The sequence below is a fragment of the Gopherus flavomarginatus genome, chromosome 17 (genome assembly GCF_025201925.1).
Source record: "Gopherus flavomarginatus isolate rGopFla2 chromosome 17, rGopFla2.mat.asm, whole genome shotgun sequence".
Classification (NCBI taxonomy): domain Eukaryota; kingdom Metazoa; phylum Chordata; order Testudines; family Testudinidae; genus Gopherus; species Gopherus flavomarginatus.
Genome location: NC_066633.1, coordinates 10,655,125 through 10,673,812, shown reverse-complemented (window position 1 = coordinate 10,673,812; position 18,688 = coordinate 10,655,125). Strand labels below are relative to the sequence as shown.

Below are 18,688 nucleotides of genomic sequence, written 5' to 3'. Positions count from 1 at the left end.
ATATAGAAAAGAGAATAGACCTGGGGTATCTCGCCCAACTCGTCCAGTTCGGCAGCAAGGAGAGCGGGCTCCCCGGCCCACCATTATCAACGCAGAAAACTTGAAGGAACTGGATGAACTTGACACTGATGCAGATGACGGCTGGGCAGGTAAAGTGCCATTACCTTCTTGCTTCAAGCAAGCAGTAACTACCCAGGGAGTGAAGAGAATGAATTGCTAACCCCTCCATGCCCAAAGAAAGACACTATTCATTCCCATACTCCCCTGCCTCCACACAAAAGAGGAGGGTGTTCTATGCAATGTGGCTGCTGCTGGTGGGTTAAATGATGGTACAATAGATCGTTCAGGTCCTCCCATCATACTGTATTCAAGGAACTGGGTCTGAGGATTCACAAGCTTGATAACACCATATGGCAGAAAGGGAACCGCTAGAGCTGATCTTCCCTTCTGGGAAAAGACTGAGTCAAAGTTAGCCGCAATTCCTGAGAGTCCCATCACCTCAGTGCATGCAGCTGAAGTATAGCTATGTATGATCTCGTGCACAGGATGCTTCATCTCAATTTTCATCCTCCCTGTCTGTAATGCATGCTACCAGTCTTCTGAAATCTGCCCTGCTATTGAGATGTGTGGCCAAGACCTATGCTGCTTGTTTTCAATAGTCCTAATAATGGTGCTGTGCTTGGACACTCAGTTTTTCTAAATTGTGTCTGGTTTATGCTTATAGAGTGGTGCAGATCAAGATGCTTTTGAGTTTGTCACTGGGCCCTCTTTCTTTCCTTTGATGTATCCTTTCTTCACTCCCGCCACCACAGGCATACACGACGAAGTGGATTACTCCGAGAAACTGAAGTTTAGCGAAGATGAGGAAGAGGAAGAAGCTCTTAAAGATGGAAGACAGAAATGGTAAGAGGTGTCTGTCTGAGATTTAATTGATGCTGCTTTCATACCTCTGGTTTCTGTTGCAACAAGTGTAAAAATTGTCATGACCTATTTAAAATTTGTTCTAATCAAGAGGAAAGATTTAAACCCTCCTCAGCTTTATGGTATAACCTCATGGATTCCACTTCTCAAAATCTACGTTGAGACAGCTTTGTGGCATAGATAAGACATGTGAATGGGTGCTAGGAGACCTGTGTTTTGTTCCTTGTTATGCCACTGACCAACCTTGTGACCTTGGGCAAGTTACTTCATCTTTTGTGTACCTCATTTCTTCCATCTGTAAAATGATGGTGTTAATACTTACACATCTTTACAAAGTGTTTTGAGATCTATGGATGAAAAGCCCAATATACGTGCCAAGTATTTTTGTTGTTGAATCTCTAGTCCCTCTTTCCATTGTATTGTAGCTTGTATAACATGCCTTCTGATGAATGAGTTGAAAATGTGTTTTGAGCTGATTTGGAAATGATAATATCAGTGGCATTTGTACAACAGGAACACCTGGGACCCCAGAAGACAACGACAGCTGTCCCTGAGCTCTGCAGATAGTGCAGATATTAAACACACCCCGGAGGAAGGCAAGAACTGGGGTGACCAAGTTGGTTTGTCTCGGTCAGTCAGCAAGGTGCAAGGCCCCCAGCAGCCTTCAAGGAAGCTGAATGGCTGGACCCCTGCATCAGAATATCAGGTATGTTGAAGTTGCATAGATTGGACGCTTGATATAACAAATTACGTTGCTTCAGAATCCATGTTGAATTTTACAAACGGCAGTCTAGCTCGAAGCACCCACTGTGACAAAACAAAATCTGAGTAAAGCATGAGTAGTTTAATGAGCAGCTAATCATAACACATCAGAACAGGCAGGAAGAGGATATTCTTTTGAGCCTCGCAACTCTGCTCCTAATCGTTTGGAGGGTAGGTGCACTGGTGAATGATACAAAGCACTTTCTTTACTCCCAGCTGTAGAGATTTTCCTGTGCAACACCGCCAGTAGAGAGAGGAGAGGGAGAATTTAAGCTGGGCCAGAAATGTTTTGTGTGTGTCAATTTAGTAATGCTGTCTTTGGAATTTGTGCACTGTGGCAATCAGTTTGCATCAGAAAGCAGGGGTCAGGTTTTTGTGGATTTTCAAAAACTTCTTAAGTGTTTTTAGCAATTTAAGACTGAACCAAATGGGGTCGTGGACATATTCTCAGCTAAGAAGCTCTCTGTAGGTGGAGGGGAGGGGTTGTACCTTGCGTGGGATTAAAAAGGTTAAACTGTATGAGGCTAGTGTTTTCAGATGATGCTTAGTGGGGTATTCCTTCCTTTGGCAGAAGCCCCCACTGGGATGTATTCTCAGACAGCAGTCCTTGGAGGATAAAGAAGAAAAGGTTCCCCTGAGACAGAAGTTTGTCCACTCTGAGATCTCGGAAGCTGTTGAGCGAGCCAGGAGGCGACGTGAGGAGGAAGAGCGACGAGCCAGAGAGGAACGCCTGGCTGCCTGTGCTGCCAAACTCAAGCAGCTGGATCAGAAATGCAAACTGGCTCAGAAAACAGGAGAGACCCAGAAACATGTGGAGAATGAAGATCTGAAACCCCCAAGTGTGGAAAAGAAGGTGGCTCAGGAGAATGGTCATACGTTCCGTAGAGGTAGGGAAATGTTACTCACCTTGCTTCACAGAAGTTGCTTTTATATTTTCATAAATGACCCCTTTTAGCTGAGCAAGGATGTAACTGTGCACTGTGGGGGAAAGAAAGTGGTTGCAGGCTGCTTTGAGTCACATCACAAGGGATCAATTTTCTCTAGTTTTCTAAAGAACATTTATTTTGGGTCAGTAATGTAGGGCCTCCTTTAAAGGGACACAGTTGATTAAAAACTGTATTAAAAAGAAAAAAAAAATCCTACTACCCCCCAATTTCCTTATCCAAGTTACAAACAATACGTTACTTGATTAGACAGACTTTTTACAGTCTGATTTACTTATTATGCCCTCTCTTCACTTGTCTCTCAATTTAGATGAGAACAAAGCCTCAAATTCCATTGTTGTTTATATAGTTAATGTCACTTTCAGGTTTTCATGCTTTAATACAACACTTTCAGGTTTTCATGCTTTAATACTGTAGAAAATGTTTAGAAAAACTTTCAATTTGGATGGTAGGCTTTTTCAGAGCTTAATTTGAAACAAACTAATTTAAGATGAGATTTGATGCAACCAGTGACACTTAAGTAGGTCCTTAAATACACAGCAAGCAGGAGGCTTGGGGAGCAGCTCCAAGGCAGACAACGGGAGCAGCACCAAGGCAGAGGGCGGGAGCAGCACATGGCGCTGGGGGGGAGGGACAGCTGAACTGCTGGCAATTGATAGCCTGCTGGGTGGCTGCCCAGCAGGGAACTTAGGGAGGCTGCCAGTCTACCTTGGTTCCAAGCCCCCACCAGCCAGCTGCAAAGGGCTGCTCTTCCTGCAAGCAGTGGACAAAGCAGGCAGCTGCCAAATGACGTTATAAGGGAGCATTGCACAACTTTAAACGAGCATGTTCTCTAATTGATCAGCAGTGGAACAACATTAACTGGGACGACTTTAAGTGAGGAGTTACTGTACCTGCATTAAAGCAGTAATGCAGCAGTCTGAACTTGCTCAGGTAGCAGACGTTTATTTTTTGTTTGTATCAAGTGTTGGGTCGTAGTCTCCTTTTCTTTTCATTTTATTCCCACAATAAAAATAGTTCTTCGAGTGCTTGTCCAGGTCAATTCCAGTCAGGTGTGCACGTGCTGCGTGAACGACAGCCGGAAGATTTTTCCCCTAGCAGTATCTGTAGGGTCAGCCTGCACGCTCCCTGGAGTTGTGCCCTCATGGTGCTCAATATAGTGCCCAGCTGACCCGACCCCCCCCCCTTCAGTTCCTTCTTACCGCCTGTGATGGCTAGCTGGAACTCGCCGTTGCTCTTGCCTCAGTAAGCGCGTGCTTCTCAGTACCATGTGTGTGTATATAGTTAGATTCAGTAGTCTTTTATTTAGTATAGATAGTTTTCTCTCATAAGTTTCCTTTGGGGGGTCCCCCCCTACATTTTCCCCGGCTCCAGGTATGCCTCGGTCCCCGGGCTTTAAGCCATGCTCAGACTGCAGCAGGTTTATGCCAAGAAGTGACTCGCACACTTGTGCTTGAAGTGTCTTGGGGAGGGTCGCCTTAGGGACCGCTGTAAAATCTGTAGAGGGTTTCGCTCCAGGACCAGCACCTCCGAGTTTTGCTTATGGAGGCAGCATTTCGGCCTCAGTCAGACTCTGGTGTGGCAGACCCAGCCCCAAGCGTCGCTTGCTCAGTGCTCCGGCACCATCGACACTGTGAGCCAGTGCTGAGGAAGGACTCCTCTAAGGACCCTCAGCACCCCCACGGCTCCGCACACAGGTCCAAGACATCGGTCAGGCATGAGTCTCACTCCCCAGTGCCTCCTAAAAGAAAGAAGGCTGACAGAGGGCGCTCCCCGACCAGCATCAGCATTGACTCCTCATTTAGTTAATGTGGAAAGGTCAGCTGGATGATTAGTGGCAGTATTCTGTGCGTCCTGCAGGAGATCTGTGCTCTAGAACTCTGCCTCTTGCTCCACCAAGGGTTAAAAAGTTCTAAAAAGTGTATTTGAATCATAAGGGCAGATGCAAGTGCTTTGTCATTAAAATGACCCTTGTGGTCAATGTAAGGAGTGGCATTGGGCTCGGAATGGATTATTGTTCATTTCTCCTTGGTCAGAAGGATGGTGTAGCATTGGAAGGTCTCGGTAGGAGGATTGTGTGAGCAGAGCAAGGAAAATGGAATGATCTTTAGGGCAGTCTAAGGAAGATAGCAGCTGAAATACTGTGCATATGGTAGAGCATAACAGAGTGGAATGGTGAGTTCACCTGTATAATACTATCACAGTCTGCTCACAGCTTGTATGTGCAGTGTTCTCACAGGTATCCTAAGTTAGCTGCTTTATAATGTGGGCTGTTCTTGTGGGCAGCAGAACTTAATCCAATCTTGTTTCCATCCTCCCCAGCTACTTCTGAATTTCATGCACAGGATGTCTCTGGTTATCTAGAAGAGGAAATCACGGCCACAACGGTAGCTGCCCAAAACAGCAGTGAGGAGGAGATTAGAGAAGCCACATCCCCAGCACAGGAGTTCAACAAATACCAGAAATCACTTCCTCCGAGATTCCAGAGACAGCAGCAACAGCAGCAGGTAAGAGGTCTGACAGCTTCCCCTTCACCCCACCAACACACTCTCACATTCTCTCTCTCTCTGTCTCTGTCTGCATACCCTCATCAAATACTGTTGTTTATTTTGGGCCAAATCTTATGCTCAGCACCAAGTAACTAGGCTTTGTGCTAGGGAGTTCCAGGGGATGGGAAACAGGAATCCTCCTCCTAGCTCTGCTCTTCAGCATGCTTGGACATGAGAATCCCCTACGGAGCTCTACGTGGGGATATAGATTTTCTGTGTAGGCTGCACACATATTGCATGCCCTTGTTCATAGTTTCCGAGATTATAAGGCTGGAAGAGACCATTGTGATTTATCTAGTTCTAGTCTGACATCCTGTAGTCCATGGGATTTTTGCCTGATTAGTCATGATGTAAAATTTCCAGTTATGGAGAGTCCATCACAACCCTTGGAAAATTGTTCCAGTTGTTAATTACCCTCACTGTTTAAAAATAAATAAATTGAGCCTTATTGCTAGTTGAATGAGTCTAGCTTCAGCTTCCAGCCATTGGATTTTTTTAGACCTTTGTCTCTTAGATTGAAGAGCCCATTATCATCAGATTTCTTCTCCTCATGTGCGTACTTACAGTCTGTGATCAAGTTACCCCGTAACCTTCTCTTTGTTAAATTAAAGAAAATGAGCTCCTTGAGCCTTTCATTGTAAGACATGTTTTCCAGTCCTACATCTAGAGGCTTCTGTGGTTGGGGAAGCAGTGGGTGGGAGAGCAGGTTTTGCCTCTTTGTCTCTGCCGTTCACTTTAAAGAATAGTACTAGACCAGTGGTTCCCAAACGTGGTTTGTGGCTTGTGGCGGGCCGTGAGACACTTTGTTTACCGGAGTGTCTGCGTATGGCTGCTTGCAGCTCCCAGTGGCTGCGGTTTGCTGTTCCTGGCCAATGGGAGCTGCAGGAAGCGGTGGTCCGGCCCACACCACTTCCTACAGCTCCCATTGGCCGGGAATGGTGAGCGGCTGTACCTGCGGATGATCAGGTAAACAGAGTATCTCGCGGCCCATCAGAGGCTTATCCTGAACAAGCCGCGAACCAAGTTTGGGAGCCACTGTACTAGACAATGATGTGTGAAGTGTTGGCTTGTATGCTAAACTCGTCTTGTTGCCTCCTGGCAGTATCATTTTAGGGTTATGTAGTTTTTACAGAGCTCTGGGTTGTGAGGTTGTTGTCAGGATCATCTGAATCAAATGCACACAGGGATGGATTCCTCTTCCTGTGGCCAAAATTTAAAGATGCAGCAGTGGGGTCTTCTCCTACCAAAGCAGCGCTGCCACCGTGGGCCTGATCCAGCATGGTACTTTGCACCCTTGGTTCCCATTGCCTTCAGTGGGAGCAAAGCATGCTTAGCACTTTGCTGGATCAGACCCCTTGTGAACATGTCCCCTAACTCCCACTGACCAAGATGTATGTCAGAGACATCGCCGCTCCTTAGGTAGTGGGCGGGTGCTAACAGGCCCGGGCATGCATGGAAAGGAGGCTGCAGGGGTGGTCAAACTCTTGTGCAATAGACCTTAGTAGACCTGGACTCTAATATGAAATACATCTACTGAGAGTCCCTCGCTCTGTACCCATGTTCTGGAATGTGGTCAGCTGTCTGCCTACTAGAAGAGCCCACTGTTGCATCTTTGGTTGGCAGGTAATTATGCCCTGCCTCAAATGGGTGTCACGGGTGTGGAACTGGAATGTGTTGCAGTCCACCTCCTCCCTGTTCTGTGTAAAGATGGTGTTTTCAGTTTGCCTGCTATTTGCCTTCTGTTACTCTGCTCCCCCCCCCATCCCTTTTGTCCTGTATTGGCTCCTTCAGTTCAGCTTTTGTTTGAATTTTAAGTGTGTACTGGTTTTAAGTTTTTATTTCATTACAGAATGTTCTTCAGTGCCATGCTCAGCCTGGATTGCTCTAGAACTATGTTTTCCCCACCTCTCCTTTCTAGCTGCCACTAGTCACTTCTGTGTAAGCAGCACTACAAGAGTGCATCTAGGCTTGGAACAATTAGATGTCCATTGTAATCCTTCACAGAGTAGCCATTTGTGCATCAGTCTCACAGGGAGTATCTATGGTTACAAAAAGGGTAATTATATCTAGGCTTGGAAGGATTAGATTTTTTTTATTGGCAAATGTCGGTAAAAATTGATTTCACCGTACACCCACAAACTCTCACATACAAACACATGCACACAAAAACTGGCAAGAAAATATACAATACGTGAAACTTACAGATAGGAAAGGTAAGAAAAATGACTGAGAACCAGCTTAAGGATATTTTAACATGTGATGTTGACAGTTTGTGTTTTAACAGTTATAAAGCTTTCTAACTTTTTCAATCTCATTGTCTGCTGTCATTCAATAATTGTCTGATGCCCTCATTAAATTTCCTTCAACTGTGCAAATTTAATGTGATAAAAATTGAAAAAATGCTTAATATAAACATGGATGTTTTTCCATCAAATTATTAAAAAATAAAAATTGAATTCTGCCAAGTCTGATTATATCGCTAAATTAATATAGCCCTGATGTTTAGCTTCGGGTTTCAATAATTACTCTTCAGTGCCATGTTATTCCATAATTATTGTTGTGGTTGATAGGCATTTTGGTGACTCAAAGAAACAGCACTAACGGTTGCTACAGTTACTTTATATAAAATGGAGACTGTCAAGCTCAAAATCCAATATTTCTAAATGTCCTCCCTCTCATACTAATAACATCTTGAATTATTACCACTGGAAGACTATTTTTTTAAAAAGTCTTGGTTTATTTTTCATCTTTTGTGTGGCTAGTACAAATAGATTAGTTTCACTTGTGGTTCTCATCTCTTTGTGCTGCTTGCTCTTCCATTAAGGATGTTGCAGTCAAAAATGATAATACAACCTGCGGTCATAAACTTAATTTTTTTTTTTCCAAGATTCCAGTGTGGTAGATAAAGTAAAGCTAAGAATAGAGTCCTCTTTCCTCTTTGATTACTTCTGCACTAAGGTGGGGAGAAAGCAGCTTTTAAACCTCAACCGGCTTCTCCTGCAGACACTTCATGCTGGGTGTAGTACTTTGCTTACCTCCAGTAGGTGTTCCCCATAGAAGTCAGTTGTTGGTGTTATTCCTGGTAGGAATCATTCACAGCTGTGACACCTTCCAACAGAAATAACAAATTAATACAATCTTAAAATTCCTACCCCAGGAAGAGATTTTTATTCTGTGAAAAGGGAGAAGTGCCAGTGGTTCCTTGAAGTTCACTGCGCACTTCACTGTTGCTATTGATTTTACATGGAAGGTACTCAAATACTATTAGTATTTATTGTTTTGTATTATTGGACTCCATTGTACTAGGTTCTGTACAAACCACAGAACACAAAGACGGTCCCTGCCACCAAGGGCTTACAGACTAAAGTATAAGATAAGAGACGCAACAGATGGATACAGTACAGTGGTGATGAACAGCAATATAAAGCCCTACAGGCTTGTCTTCACTGCAGATTTGGCTCAAGTTATCTTCACTCAGGTTATCTAACTCAAGTGAGCGTAACCACACTGCAAAACAGCAACACAGAGTGATCAGATCTGCAACAAAGAATAGCCGCATCCCTACTGTGTTCCTAGCTGGAGCACTCCACCTGTACCTCCTGACAGGCAAGCCAGCTCGAGTGTAAAGTATCACTTAACTCTAGCTAGAGATTCTTGTTTGCGGATAGGAGTCAGATTAGGAGCAACATTGAAGCTAACATGTTAGTGAAGACAAGACCAAAGATGGATGGAAATATTTTCAAGATCAAACCCTTAAGGAGGTAATATTCATATGGAAAATCACCACAATAACTGCTCAAATTTACTTCTGTATAGCTGTTAAAATGCCAACACCTATTTTATTTTGTTGTTTAAAATATCCTGTCTCTTCTGTTTGTATTTGGTTCAGTACAGCCTTAATCAGGACCTAACTCCTGGGCATAAACTACTCGTCTGGCTTCCTTTTTGAATTATAAAAACAATATGAAGAATGAGACCAGAGTTCAAAGGGTATTTGGGTGCTGTCATGTTAAAAGCAGGGCCATGACTACATAGGTTCCCAGACCATTCCATTCCCTAGCTATATGGAAATCGCAGTGGTTACTGCAGTCCTGCCTTGCTTCATGGGCTGGTAGAAGAGGATTAATTACTTCTGCAGTCTCCCAATACACAGCTCGTGCTGTGAGCTGGAACTGTGATTTACCTCATAACTAGAAGCTGACTCCATTGCAGTGACACTAAGTACCTTTCCCAGATCTGAAGACGAGCTCTCTGTAACTCAAAATCTTCTCTTTCACTAACAGAGGTTGGTTTGATAAAAGGTATTACCTCACCCACCTTATCTCTCTCTTGCAGTGTGACAGATTTGAATGGTAGGCAAGGGATTCCCTATTGCAGGAGCAGGCAACCTATGGCAAGCGTGCCAAAGGCACGCAAGCTGATTTTCAGTGGCACTCACACTGCCCGGGTCCTGGCCACTGGTCTAGGGGGCTCTGCATTTTAATTTAATTTTAAGTGAAGATTCTTAAACATTTTAAAAACCTTATTTGCTTTACATACAACAATAGTTTAGTGATATATTACAGACTTATAGAAAGAGACCTGCTAAAAACATGAATATGTATGACTGGCACGCGAAACCTTAAATTCGAGTGAATAAATGAAGACTCGGCCCACCAGTTCTGAAAGGTTGTCGACCCCTGCCTTATTGTCATGGTGTTGTGTCAGGGTCAGAACTTCAGGGCTTTGTGGCTTGTTCCTTTCTCATCTGGTCGTCTCCATGGAGGAAGTAAAATGCTCTGGCTAGCCTGGAAGGTTGCATCTCTGTCGTATAGGCAAAATTTCCAAAGTACTTTGTCTTTCTAGTGGATAATTCAGTCATATGCATAGCACATATGTTGTTAGTTGTGGCTAGTAAAGTACAGTGTGAATCCCACAGAATGGCTAAATGCGGCTGCGGAAATGGCCTACGTGTAAGGTTGGTGGAGTGGCTTAGCTTTTAGGGGAAATAGGTTCTCTCTTTTCAAACGTAACTGTTTGATGCAGCCTGATTTTATTGCAGCAGTTGGATGTGTTGCCTGGCACTGCTCATTTAGTTTAGAATGAATGAACTGAAGTCTTCAGTGCCTTTGTTATCAGGGAGTCTGTTTAAGTGAAATGTTAGACTCCCTTTGATGTTATTCTTGTTGATGATTTGAGTAGCAAGAAGCAAAGATTCCCAAGATTGTAGTGTTTGGTATCTTTTAAAGGCCTTTCACACTTAAGCATACCTGGAATTGAGAGCACATTGTAGAAAAAGCAATGTACTTAGCTGGTATCCATGTTCCTGATGCTTATTATTAAAGAGATTTGTCTTTTTAAAAACATGTTGCTTTTGTTATTGTCCTTCACAGCCTCTCTTCTCCTAATGCTGGATCCTGCAGGGAAGTTGTAATCTTGCTCTAGGATATTGCGCTGTAGTGGAAGCTCTTATACTGTGACAGATACAGCATGATTATTTCAGTGAGGGGTTCAGTGGGACGAGAAGGGAGTTGACCCTTTTAATAAACATTTGCAGCATCTGGTAACTTTGTAAACAGTTTTAAAAAAATTGAATCAAGTTGGACCAATAAATATAACTAGTTCAAATTGGTTTGTTACATTTTGACGGTTTTCCCCAGAATATAAAATTCCTTCTGTGTGTAGTTTATACTCGGACTTTTGGCTAAGATCATATGTCAAATCAGATAAATATCTGTTCTATTCCTTTATCAGGGGATTGTATCCTGCCCTGTCAGGGTAATGAAATGGGATGACCTCATGGTTGCTTCATCTCTCAGAATAATACATAGGAAATACTATATGATTTTAATGTTCTCTTAACTGAACTTGTTTCCTTTTTAATATAATCTCTCTGGTTAATAAGTTTTAGTATTAGTAGTAGTGTATATATGCATTAAACATCAAGTGATCAAATTCCCTCCAGTGGGAAGCAGCATCTACATTATTTGAACCAGATTACTAAATTGCTGGAAAATGCTGTTAAAAATCTCCTGTGTCTATGATGTGATGTTGTGATCTAGCAGCACCAGGAATACTTGTGAGAAGAAGACAGCGTGAGCTGCCGTGTGCATCTAAAGAAGCGCAGGCTGCTCCCTATCAAACCTGGTAGTGAACTGCCCACATCTGTTGTTGCTCCTACCCAAGGCGGAAGGATGCTACGTTCTTTGGTTCTTTTGAGTTTATAATGCAAGCTTGTGTGCAGGCTGGCCTACACCAAAGAAAATGCACTCATGACTCATGTCCTGCTATATACAAATGCTTGAGGATTGTGCTAACCTGTCTCATTGTTCTGCCTACCCAGGAGCAGTTGTATAAGATGCAGCATTGGCAGCAACAGCAGGTCTATCCTCCACCATCCCATTCCCATCCTCAGCGTACGTTCTACCCACCACACCCTCAGATGCTCGGCTTTGATCCTCGCTGGATGATGATGCCGTCTTACATGGACCCTCGTATGGCTCAGGGCCGTACCCCTGTGGATTTTTACCCTTCGGCCCTTTATCCTTCAGGTAAAGGGGTGTTTGTTGTTTTTTTTTTTTTCCCCCTACCCTGGGCTTTCTTACCTCTCTGATGCTATCCTGACTCAGTTTCTGGACCATATCTGTGGCCTTTAACCTAGAACTTAGATTCATGAGACTGAGAGTTGATGGGACCTTTGCATTCAGTAACCTGTAAAGAATTAATTGCAAAGAGCAAGCTACATTCTTTTGGGTTCTGACTAGTCCCCAGATGTATAATGCCTTGAGGACTGATCACTTTCCTAAGGTTTCAGGCTACTAGGAGTGCTGTGCCAGACAAGAGGGTGGGTTTTTGGCTGTTGAGATGCAGGTTAGGACCCTTGGAGGGAGGAGCTATCCCAGTCGACTTGTCCTTCCTGAAATCCCGTCTTCTGCATAACCAACCTTACCTTGGCCCAGACTTCTCATCCTTGCTTTCTGTTGTCGACCCTCTCCAGAGATTGGGAAGAGTCAAAAGGGAAGTGGGAGCTGATGTGTACTTGGAGTTTGGGGTGGCATAGGGAATGCCTAAGAGTACCCCCACACCTAGTCATGTGGTGCCTGGTGGCTCTCATTTCGTAGCAGGGAGAGACCCCCAACCCGCAGGAATGGAGGGAAGGGTTCTGGTGTGGTAGAGAAGGAAAGGAAGGAGTGGGCTGGAGATGGTTTTACTCACAAAACCTTATTAGATCCCCAAAGGAAAGGTAGGAGAAGCCAAAAAGTCCTGCCTCAGATTATATGTTCCTAGCACTTGTTAATCCTGCATTTAATCTGCCAGAGACGGGCATGTAAACAGTAGGATGAGTAAACCAGTGCCTTATGTTTGTGATTATTTTGTATTTCTTACCCCCTCCCTCCGCTTCTTGCTCCCAAGCCAGTGAAGTTCTGGATTGCTGTGCTTAGGCTTGACTATGAAAGTTGCTCTAAATTGCGGCCCTAAGGATCCGTGCTTCCCTTTCATTCTGAGGCAGTTGCTTTCCTCTTTATATATCTCTTGATCTCAGTTTTCCTTTTTTAAAAGAAGGTTTCCATGGGTGCATTCATCTACCATCCAGGAGGGCGAGGGAGATGACCTGCCCTAAGGCTGTAAAATGCTGCTTGGCTATGCGCTTCTAGTGTTACAGCTTGAATTCTTTCTTCTGTTCAGGAATTATGAAGCCCATGATTCAGCAGGACTCCATCAATGGGAGCGGCTGCAGGTCTGAAGAGCAGAACTGTCAGCCGTCATTGCAGCAGGAAAGGAAAGCTGCCTCCATGGACCCTGCCCCAATGTGGGGCCAGGAAAGCTACACATCCCTGCAGAACAAAGGATACCCATTACCACATCAAAAACAGACCGAGAACATGAGCATGGAGGGACTGCATACCAGGTGAGGGCAAAACCGTGCCATTCTGCCATGCACACTGTACTGGGAACGCCTCTTCCCTTTGAAGAGTGGGTTTGGGGTCTACGCATAAGACTTATTCAAAGATCAGGAGAAAGTATTTTTGGTCACCTGTGTTCCCTTGAATGCTGTGTGTAGTGATAGGCTAAAACGCCATTGAGTTCTTGCATATAAGAAGATTAAATCCAGTATGGGTAATCAAAGCTTTATAACTTTAAAAACTAGAGACTCTAACTGATTCTCATTGGACCTTACCTTTCTGGCATGGAGCTTTGCAGGAGCTCCCTCAGTGGGAAGAGGCAGTTTTTGCTTATGTAGACAGCTGTCACAAATTCTGGCTAACTCATGGGTGTCTCTTACTTTTATTTCATTTTTTAATCAGTGGTCCTTACCACTCTGACTCTGAATCAAGCTGCTAATTTTGAAATCACTACAAAGATTGGAGGCTGAATCCACATTCAGTTCCTGAGTATACCTCCCTTGTTTTTATTTTCTGTGCAGAAACCACTGACTTTTGTTCATCAGCTCTGCCTGACCTGGTATTGCAGACTGGGGCCATGGCAGATCAATGAATCCAGCAGTCAAGTATTTTATAGGCTTGATCAGTCATGATTTAAAGTAGATAACTAAACTGCATTTATTTCTTTATTTTTACTGTGTTCAACCTGGAGACCTGGGGCTGTACTTCAATCACACTGACTGACTGACTTTGTCCTGGTTCCTTTTCAGGAGTGACAGCTCTTACTCTGCCTCATCTGGAAGGTCAGAGAGCATAAATGCCCAGCGAAATCTCTTTGAGGACAGAGGGGATGAGTACTTAAATACTTTTGACAAGAAGGCCCAATCTGACTTTGACAGCAGTATATCTTCTCAAAGAATAGGCCAGGATCTTTTGTTTCAGCACCAGGAGACCGTGCAGGATGCATGCGTTTCTGGCGCCCGCCATGCAAGCTTACGGTGTTCTCCCCTGGAGTCTGACTTTATACAAGTTGATAAAAAACCTGAGTATAATGGTTGGGACATCAACCACCATCAGAAATCCTCGGAGCCTGCAGCAGAGGCAGATGAAGAAGTGCCCAGGGATGAGCAGTCATTTAGTGCTGACCCATGGAAGAAAGAAGGTGCTGCTAGCAAGCAACCTGCTGAAGAGACGGATTGGGCTCCTGAGAATAGAAACACCAGCAATCAGCAACAGGAGCAGATGGGGAGGACCCGGAGATCTGGCCCAATTAAAAAACCAGTCCTGAAAGCCCTCAAGGTTGAGGAGAAGGAGAAAGAACAGGAGAAGATTAAACTAGAAGGAGAAGAGCTCTCACACCCAGCAAAGGAGAGAGCACCTGTCTATAAGGTGGAGAATGATTCAGAAGATTCATCAACCTTGCTAAACTCCACTCATTACCTGCTGGACGAAAAGGGTTCTTCCCAAGCCAACTTCACCCAAGATGCTGAGAAATCTCAGGAGGAAGAAGAGGAGGAGGAGGAGGAAGAGAAGACTGAAAGGGCATGGGAGAATAAGCTTTCCAGAGAGTCTAATGACCTCCCTCCCACAAAAAGAAACAACTGGATCTTTATCGATGAGGAACAAGCCTTTGGTGGGAGAGGCCAAGGCCGAGGGAGAGGCAGAGGCTTTAGAGAGTTCACTTTCAGAGGCCGTGGTACTACTGTTAGTGGCAGGGGTGTCTATAACAACCAAAGAAGCAGCAGAGGGCGGGGTCTACGGGAGTTCAATCAGCTGGAAGACTTCCCGAGGGGCAAGCCCAGGCGCAGGATTGCTAGCGAGACACATAGTGAAGGGTCTGAGTACGAGGAGCTCCCCAAGCGGCGCCGGCAGAGGGGTTCTGAAAACAGCAATGAAAGCTCCCTCCTAGAGAGAGAGGAGAGCGACCCGAAGAAAGGAGACTTCAAAGATTCTTGGAGGTCCAATAAAATCTACTCTGACGATCACAGCAGCCTTGATGCCAAGATGAGGGCCCCGAGAGCCTTTGGGAGGTCGCTGCCTCCACGACTGAGCAACTCTGGGTACGGGCGAAGAGGCTTCATGGCGAAGGAGCCTTCCCAGTGGCAGGGCAGGAGTGGGGGAACCACATGGCAGGAGTACAGCCACTGCCCTCCATCAGACACTTTTGGGATCAGGCGACAGTCTGACAGGGACTATATCCAAGATTCTTACAAGCACGTGGACTCCTTCACTGGCAGGGGTTTTGAGGAGAATCACATTGACAACAGAAGACCCTTGTTCCAGGAGGATTACACTGCAGATCAAGAGAACATAGAAAACAGGCCATTCAGGAGGCGGCGTCCTCCTCGTCAAGACAAGCCCCCCCGATTCAGGCGTCTGAGACAAGAGAGAGAATCCGTTGGCCAGTGGAACCCTGAGGAAGGTGGAACCAGCCTGTTGCCCAGCCAATGGCCTGGGAGACCCAAGCTGACCACAGTGGAGAAAAATGGTGTCTCTGGCAGGAGGTCTCCTGAGCTGTCCTATCAGAACTCGTCAGATCATGCCAATGAGGAGTGGGAGACAGCATCTGAAAGCAGCGACTTTAGTGAGAGACGGGAGAGACGTGATGGCATTTTGGAGAGTGAAGCGCAGCTGGACGGTGGCCTTGCCAGTGGCAGCTTGGGAGAGAAGAGAGAGTTGGCAAAGAGGAGTTTCTCAAGCCAGAGGCCCCTGGTGGACAGACAGAGCCGTAAGGCTGAACCTGCAGGGTTTGGGGAGCAATTGGTAAGGGCCGGTGGAGGAGCTGCTTCCCGGTTCGAGAGCCAACAGAATGGGATGCCAATGAAAAGCAAAAGGTAAACTCAAAGTCTGACATAAAACACATGCTCTGTGCATGCTTGTCACCACATGTGCAGATATCCCTGTGGCAAACTGGATTTGCAGGCAAGAAGGGGTTGACTCATGCAGAGTTGTTGGCTGTGCTTCCTTTTATCACACACAGATGACTTTTAGCCCCAGTTATCCTTTTGTGTGGTGTTCATTGGCTTCACAAACATGTATGTTCGTTTGAGCCTGCTGTACCTCTGATACTTTGCTAGAACACTACTTGTGATGGGAGTTCCAGCTTGTGCTGCCTGAGCTGCCACCTTTCTTTAACCTTTTTAAATCCTATCATGCAATGGCAGATTATGCTTGTGCATCCCATCAATTCAAGTGCTAGAGAGTTAACAGAGACTTCTTGGTCACTGACTTCAAACTCTCGAACCCTCCTCCAGTGAATCCCAGCTAGGGTATGGCCTGGCAGTGTTGGAAAGTTTGGAGGGCTTTGTTTTCTCTGTAATGAACTGATGGGAATGCAGAGGTGAAATGTCATTTATTTAAGTAGATTTTTCTATTTCAAAGCTTTTCTAGATCCACAGCAGTAGCTGTGGCTTGTGCACAGTGTTGGGAGTTCCCGGGTCTAGCCATACTTGAATAGACTTTTTCAAAACCATTGCTGCTTGGCGATGAATGGAAGGCAGCACTTCTTTCTACGAAAGGAGTGCTGCATGTCATAGAAATGAGTGCTGCATGTTATGGACCTGCTGTAAGAATACTCCTGTGAATACTTACTTGAGTTTAAACCAAACTCTACTGGGGATTAGGAGGTTCCTTGCACCTTCCTCTGAAACATCTGGTGGTGGCCATTGTTGGAGATAAGATACTGGACCAGGTAGACCTCCAGACTGGCAACTCCTATGTGATCCCTTATTGTTAGCAATAGCTTTTGGAGTTACAGGCCTCCTGAAGATTGAACAGATGTATTGGAATTAAAGCTTTGGAGTAGACCAGCCGTTCTCAAAGTTCATTGCACCGCAACCCCTTCTGACAAGTAAAATTACTACATGACCCTGGTGTGTGTGGTGGGGGGAGGGGCGGGGGGAGGAAGCCTGAGCCCATCCGAGCCCGGCTGCCCCGAGTGGAAGGGCCAAAGCCAAAACCTGAGCCCCAGCACCCAGGGGTTTAGCCCTTGGGCTTCAGCTTCGGCCCTGGGCCCCACCTAGTCTAGCGCTGGAGACCCCATTAAAATGGGGTTGTGACCCAGTTTGAGAACCCCTGAAGTAGATAATTCTTGCTTTGATGACACTACTTGATTGTTTTCTCCCCCTGGCTAATTATTAGCAAGTTTCTCCATAATAACAGAATAATGGTTTATGCTGAGTTAGCAGTAAAAGGGAGCATAACTGTGTGTGTGGTGGGAACTGTACTCAGGTGAAAAGAGAAGTGAGGGAAAGGGGGAGGGGGAGACAGGTATATGCTGCTACATATTGCTTCTTTTTAAACCAGATTTTTTTTTCCTATTATGCTGCTGATCCTCTGCACCTCTTCTCTTCAGCTTCCCAGTGCTCCTTGTCAGTTAAGCTGTAGGGAATGACATGTAGCTGATGGTCAGAGGTGCGAAGAATTTCCAAGAAAAATAATCTGGAAGAGGCATTTTTGGCTCAGTGTTTCTCTCTCTCTCTCTCTTTTTTTTCTTTTTTTTTTGGCCTTCCTTCCCCTCTCAGCCCCCAAGCTGACCCTGCTGGAAAATATGCATTTATTGTAAAGAGGATTCAGGGAAACTTTAAAGCTTTTGTACAAGGGTAGGAGAGAGAGAGAGAGAGAGAGAGACACACACACACACACACACACACACACACACACACACACTTACGCTTCCCTGTGAGACAAGCTAAGAGTACATACCATGTGCAGTTCATCACTGCAAATGCTGCTGTTTTGTTTCCATCCCATTTCCCACAACAATATCCTCAGCATCAGGCTTTTGCTCTGAAGCAGCATCTGCATCAATTGAGAGTAGGGGCGTGGGGAAGGAAAAAAGTGCAGATTGCCCAGCTTGGTTTAAAAACGTGGCTAGGAGAAGCTAACCCATTTGTGTTTCTCCCCACCCTCCTTGGCCTTATTGAACCTAACCCCTTCTCTCTTTTTCTCTCAGATCTCCAGAAGAAGGTGGGGGTCTGGGTAACGCCAAAAGTGGGAGCAGCCACTCTGTTTACAGCCTAGAGAGATCATTGCGCACTAGCTCAGACAGTGCTGAGGGACCAGGTAAAAAGCAGGAAAAAGAGCCTAAATCCACAGCCCAGAGACCAAGTGAAAAGGGAGAGACCATGTCACAGTTCGAGTTGAATTATGGAAGTAAGTGTCTAATTTAGTTTGTCTCCTTAAAGGGACGCTATCCAGTTAAACATCACATTAGAATGTCTTCTTTCCTGTTACTGGTAACACCCAGCATGATTCAAACTGAAGTCATTTTAAATGTCAGGTTTATTCCTTTCTCTCCATTTATTTATAACACATTTCTGGTGGAATTGACCAACAAATATGGAAACATTTCTATTCGTCTTAAGTATTTGCAAAAGCTTTTAATTTTCTCATTAAGACCCAGTTTTGAGCCAAATTTGATGTTGGTGTGCCTTTAACATTTCTTCTGTGGGAAGAGTTAGGGGAGTGCTTATAGAAATGTCTCTCTCTACACAGCGTTACAGTCTATCTCAAGTCAAGAGTAAAATATAGTCTGGTTGGTTGGAGAGAAGTTGAGAAACCATAGCCATCTAAAGCAGAGGAGTGTGAGCTGAGCTCAGAACTGAAAGTCAGCTGAGTTCCAACCCTGGTTCTGATACTGGCTCTCTGT

The 18,688-nt window shown here is 45.0% G+C and overlaps 1 protein-coding gene across 5 annotated transcripts in view; it reads left to right on the top strand.

The window, feature by feature from the left end:
• PRRC2B (proline rich coiled-coil 2B) overlaps nt 1-18,688 on the top strand; it is a 91,550-nt gene that overhangs the window by 50,857 nt on the left and 22,005 nt on the right. For all 5 annotated transcript variants that reach the window (XM_050926091.1, XM_050926090.1, XM_050926087.1 and 2 more), the window contains 9 exons: nt 7-149; nt 813-903; nt 1,435-1,627; nt 2,255-2,570; nt 4,950-5,134; nt 11,499-11,706; nt 12,842-13,064; nt 13,809-15,872; nt 17,993-18,192. In XM_050926091.1, the coding sequence (XP_050782048.1) occupies nt 7-149; nt 813-903; nt 1,435-1,627; nt 2,255-2,570; nt 4,950-5,134; nt 11,499-11,706; nt 12,842-13,064; nt 13,809-15,872; nt 17,993-18,192 (3,623 nt within the window). The remainder of the gene's footprint in view (nt 1-6; nt 150-812; nt 904-1,434; nt 1,628-2,254; nt 2,571-4,949; nt 5,135-11,498; nt 11,707-12,841; nt 13,065-13,808; nt 15,873-17,992; nt 18,193-18,688) is intronic.